Raw genomic sequence first — 5,620 nt, 5'->3', positions numbered from 1 at the left:
CTTGCAATAAAAGTAGCATACAGCCCAAACAAAAGTGCAGCAATCTTTAGGATGACATAAGCATTAATATCCCTTAGGAAATCTAGCTTGGCCAACAAAGGAGCATAGAAATCACTGCACCACACAAAATTAAACAACTCTTAAAAGATAGCCACAAAAAAGGAATGAGCAAAAGCCGAAGAGTAATTATCACATACCCCTAGGTGTAGTGATATATTTCCTTTTGTCTATCATGTGACTAATTCAGCTCTAAAATGTTTCAAATTACCAATTTTTCCAGTGATGAGATATTGACTACAAATATCTAAATATCTAATACTGCCTTAATTAGATGATGGAAAGTTACAAATTGTAATGATAAAAAATGTGTAGTTATGAAGTGAGATTAGCTCAGATAGCATCATCAGTTTCTTTTATTGTGAAAGATAAAGAAATGAAATTTCATGTTTCATAAAGGTCACAAGAAAGCATCCGATGAGGACGACTCATGGCATTAAATGTACAGTCAAATGATAGCAACCGTTGGATCATTAGATTTCAAGATTTGTATCCATTGATGATCCAATGGTTGACATCATTTAAATGCAAATTGATCTAATAGTTGACATTATTTGGGTGCACATTTAATGCCCATGAACAGACACACTTGATACTTTTTGGAAGGCCACAGTTAAAAATGTAAATTTTTTGTGTAGCTATAATACGTCCATGGTAGCTTTTTAAAAAAGCAAGGTAGTTATTGAATTTACAATCAATAGAGAGAAGAGAACCAGAGATAGCATTCAGGGAATTAGCAGGAAACAAATATGAAAAATATGCAACTTAGAAGTGGAGATAACTCTCAAAACAAAACTAAATGAAAGAATAAGATTCATGTAGCTGACTTGTTAAAGCATATGTTGTAGTTATGCAATTTCATGATAATTTTCTTTAAAACGACCTCTAGATAGTTTCTTGAAGCTCAGCCAAAACTACCTTCAATAGTATTTAATCACATAACTTACATTAACAAGGCAGCCTTTTACTTAAATCAATGATCAACTAAGTAATAATGTTTTTAGAATCACAAGGGGAAAAAATCAAGAGGAGACCCACTTGCTCTAAGGACAAAATACACAGCTAAATATATTATCCCATTACAGAACAACTATGAAGGGGATAAGGTTGAAGTGAGACCAAGTTGTCTATCAAATATCCAGCTAACACCTGAACATTCAAAAAAAATTATTGCCTTATCTCTTGTCAAGGACAGAGTTAGGGTGTCATGCATTTTGATCAACTCAGTCTCTCTTCCCTTCACAATAAACCAAAGAAATAGGGACCTCTGACTCTATTTATCTCCCTTAAGACTGGAACCTTGAGAAAACAGCATACGTTGCTGTCTACTTCGTATTTTCATTCATTCCCCTAACAAAATACCAGTCAATGTTAGCACGCAAAGTTGTTGACGTCAGGTTTACCCGCTCTTGAAATGACCACCGAACGTTGACAGAAACATAAATACCCAAAAAAAAGTTCCTTACTTGAACTTATAATATACCTAAGTAATTTTTGTTAACCAATAGATTCACACTGCACTAATATATATTTTATTAATTTGTCGCCAAAATATTTGAAACATCCCCATGAGTCATAATAATACTACTAATAATAATAATATCTAAATATCATTTTTGGTTCTATTTGACTCATAAATGTGTACTTACTGGATTACCACAAAATGAAAGCTAATGCTAGGCTTCTTCAATACCGTGCGTCAATAAGATGTAGTTTTGGTTTACTTAAGGAAGAGAGTGAGCAGTCCAGCATAAAATAGTGAGGCTTGAAAGATCTTATATTTCTTCATTTCATGTTAATTCAATGAACCAACTATGCATATAATCCTCTCAAACTTGGTATTTATCAACTTCATGTTATTCGACAAACCAGGCTATATTTGACTGAACCACGTTCATGTTGTCCGTGTTCATAGCTACATCCATCGTCCATCATCATTCTTCATGGTTATATTCATCGTTCTTGTTCATCGTTCATCACAATTCTTCATAAACATATTCATTGTCCTCATACATAGCTATATCTTCATAGTTACATCCATCATCCTTCTTCGTAGTTATATATATGTTTATCGTCCTTCGTCATAGCTATACTGATCCAAGAAACTACACCACATCCCCATTTACTCCAACATTTTATCCAACAACAATGAGACTACCATGAACCCAAGCTTATAATCTTGTTCTTCACAGCACCGAAGTACTAGCATTGAAAGAAATACAAACATCTCTCGTTACTTATTATCATACCATTCAATTCGTAACATTTGAGGGCACACAAACTCAGTACTTGGAAGTAAAAAATACAACATTACACAAGCAACTGAATTAAACAACACACGAGATAACATATGTTACCTATATATATATAGAGTTCCCATTACATCACGTTCAGGCCGAGGCCTCTCTGGTTCTCCTCGTTCTCCTGAAACAAGTGAAAACAAAGCAAGAAAAACACAAACTCTTCTTCAATAAAGGAAACATAGAATTAGATTGTTGAATACAAATAATTGCTTACATTGAGACTATATATACATAAAACCCAAGACTTCGATGTCTCAGTACACGCTGCCCTCCATTGGCAAATCCTCAAAGCTCCACAGACCCATCTCATCCTGAGACACTTCATCGTTGAGGAGATTGTCAACTTCATTGTTGAGGAGATTGTCGACTGACTCGTCTGAACTCCCCTCAAGATAAGGAACCTGCAGGAACTTCATGTATGATTCAAAGGCATTAAGCTCTTCAGAGAGCTCCATTGCAGTAGCATTATTATCCCCGACAGCTAATTCATTAGCTTCTGAAGGCAAAACAACTGGAACCTTCTCTTCGAAGAAATCGAAACCTGAGTATACATCAAGCTCAGGGGTATTCAGATACCCAAAGTCCATGTTAGGGCTAGGATTGGAGTTTTCTAAGGATCTTGGTTTAATGGGTTTCTTTGATGCTTCCTCAGGAAAGTTGACCTTGGCTTTCTTGCCACGGATCCTACGAGCTTCAGCATCGTAGGCTCTTGCAGCTTCTTCGGCTGTGTTGAACGTCCCCAGCCAGACTCTGACTCCTTTGCGAGGGTCTCTGATCTCAGCTGCCCATTTTCCCCACGGACGCTGGCGAATTCCTCGGTATTGGTTCTTGCGCTTTCTCTTCGAAGAGTGGTTCGCTGGTTCATCGAGATTTATAGATTTCTTAGCAGTTGATCCATCTGCAATATAGAGGGATGTTGAAGTATTAGATTCAGAGTTAATGTTGGAAATTAGATTATATTTTAATAAAAGAACAAAATTCATACATCAAACAACAACCAGATGTGATAATAATTTGACAGGTTCATCAAGCTATATAGGTTTCTTAGCAATTATTGTAAGAAGGAAGTATATCTGCCTATTTATTCCAAGGATCTCTACCTCTGTATAGGTAATGGTGAAATCAGATTAAAAAATTAGTAATTAAATAACAAAACCTATAAATCAAACGGGTATTTGATCTCCAATCACAGGAACCTAATGACCTGGTGAAACAAATTCAAGCGTCACTCAGTAACCCAAAAGAAACATCTCCCATGAATCATAGAACCCAAAATATATCACTCGTATCGTATTCGGAAGGTTATTAATTAAATGGTAAAACCCATAACAATTTGATCTCCAATCAAGAACCAAATTACCCAGTGCAACAAATTCAAGTGTTGCTCAGTAACCCACAAGAGAAATATCTCCCATGAATCATTCGACCCTAAACTTTGCGAGGTAAAAACACCCAAATCCATATAGACAAAAGAAAAATAGTTATTTCTTCATTTTGTCACCTAAAGATCATTATAAAAAAAACCAATGTTCTACCTCAAATCACAACTATAATAAAACAGCACAAAGACCAACTATAGAATAACCCAAGAGAACCACTTCCCACGGAATCACATACCCTAATAATTTTGTGAGTTACAAAGTAAAACACCCAAATCAAAATAGACACAATAAAAAAATTGATCTTCTCTCCTTTTGGCACCTTAAAATCCTATTAAAAGTCCAATTTTCAACCTTAAACCCCTGCGAACTATAATAAAACAGCATAAAGATCTGATCTTTAACTAAAATTACAACTTGGTACCACGAGATAGGGCAGTTTTGACCCCGAAAGAAATGACAAAACCCATGAAACAAATTGGAGCCAGTTGCAATAACAATTTGATCTCCAACCTCAAGAATCAAATTTAGCTAGTTAAAGGGAATTAATTGTTACGCTAACCAAAAATTTGTCAAAAATTGCAAAATAAGAGCACTCAAATCAAAATATACACAAAGATTAGACCTTTCCTCATCCTAGCACCTTGAAAGCCTACAAAAAAATATATCAACCATGATAAGCATCAAAATTTAACTAAAATTCGATGTGGGTACCTCGAGATAAGCTAGATTTAGCCCGAAACTGAAAGGGCTTGACATCAATCACCTCAGATTGTTCCTCCTCAGACTCCTCATCTTTGAACTCATTGAAGTCAGCTTCAAAATCATCCTCGGTATCAAATCTGCTGCTACTCTTCTTGCTCTTCTCAAGACTAGGCCATAAGTAATCAGCAGTCAGCTTTATTGATCTCGATGAGGGTATGAAATCGGAGATTATTGCTCCTCCACACATATTTGATTGAGTTGGCAGTCAAAGATCTCAACTTGTTTTCTTTTTCTTTTGATTTTTTTTGGGCGGAAATGAAGAGAAATTTATTGAATAAAGTAGAAGGCTTCGGTTTCTTCATCGAGGTAGGAGGGTGTGGGTGGCTTTTTATTGAGAAAGATGGGTAAAGTTGGTAGGGATTATGTGAAATTTGTATGTAAGTCCTTGAACCTAGAGCATTTGCAAAGGCATTTTTTCGTACTGACCGTATTAGAGAAAAAGGGGTTTTTTTTTAATACTAGTCCCTTATATCTTTCCTATTTTTCTAAATTAATCCCTCAGGTCATTAAAATTACTACGCGGCCCTCCATGTTTAGGCTATCTTAGCAGACCTAACCGTTCAAATTGCTATTAGGACTCCCAACTCTCTTGAGTTGCTTCAAATTAGTTCCCCTAATTGCTACTTCTATTCTTGATTGGAATGGCAAATTGCAAGATAACTTAATAATTAGGGGGACCGAATAACAATTTAAATAGTTTGAGGAACTACTTTCAAAATATCTAACAGTTTCGTCAATTTGAGGGACTAATTTTACAATATAAAAGGTGTTTAGGGATTAGTATTGAAAAAATCCTAGAGAAAATATTACTATATATTCACTTAGTTATGAATTATCATCAATCTTAAACTCTGCCCATGTGATTTCATACCCCCCCACCCCACAATCTGATAAACTAATCATTGGTAGCAAGCATTATATATCATGATTGGAATAGTAAGCATGAGTGTGTGTTGTTTTAATCGAGTTAAGAGGAAAATAGAGAGACAATAGTTGGAATTATCATGTTCTCTTTAGTCGAGAACAATAAGATTGCATGTGCACTGATCTGATAGGATAAATATTTGGTCGAACAAAAACAAAAAATAAGAAGAAAAACCACAAAATAGTTTTATA

The 5,620-nt window shown here is 35.2% G+C and overlaps 1 protein-coding gene across 2 annotated transcripts; it reads right to left on the bottom strand.

Moving 5' to 3' along the window:
* Positions 1,873 to 4,818, bottom strand: LOC109844255 (ethylene-responsive transcription factor RAP2-2-like). Of its 2 annotated transcripts, XR_002247940.1 has the most exons (4): positions 4,454 to 4,818; positions 2,575 to 3,258; positions 2,415 to 2,481; positions 1,873 to 2,259 (listed from the first exon to the last, which is right to left on the bottom strand). XR_002247940.1 is itself a non-coding variant. In XM_020413224.1 (3 exons), the coding sequence occupies exons 1-2, from the start codon at positions 4,689 to 4,691 to the stop codon at positions 2,615 to 2,617; spliced, it is 882 nt and encodes a 293-aa protein (XP_020268813.1). In that variant the 5' UTR covers positions 4,692 to 4,818; the 3' UTR covers positions 2,266 to 2,481; positions 2,575 to 2,614. The 2 variants fall into 2 exon arrangements, 1 of the variants encoding a protein (XP_020268813.1); XM_020413224.1 differs by lacking the exon at positions 1,873 to 2,259 and having other exon boundaries at positions 2,266 to 2,481.

This window comes from Asparagus officinalis, chromosome 6 (assembly GCF_001876935.1).
Source record: "Asparagus officinalis chromosome 6, Aspof.V1, whole genome shotgun sequence".
NCBI classification, from domain to species: Eukaryota; Viridiplantae; Streptophyta; class Magnoliopsida; order Asparagales; family Asparagaceae; genus Asparagus; species Asparagus officinalis.
Note: the sequence above shows the minus strand (reverse complement) of the source record. Positions and strands in the feature narration are given on the sequence as shown.

Excerpts from the sequence above, each read along its gene's own strand:
- LOC109844255 (XM_020413224.1), bottom strand. The coding sequence starts at position 4,691 with ATGTGTGGAGGAGCAATAATCTCCGATTTCATACCCTCATCGAGATCA. Across the intron at positions 3,259-4,453 it reads TAAATCTAGCTTATCTCGAG|ATGGATCAACTGCTAAGAAA; the intron begins GTACCCACATCG and ends TCTATATTGCAG.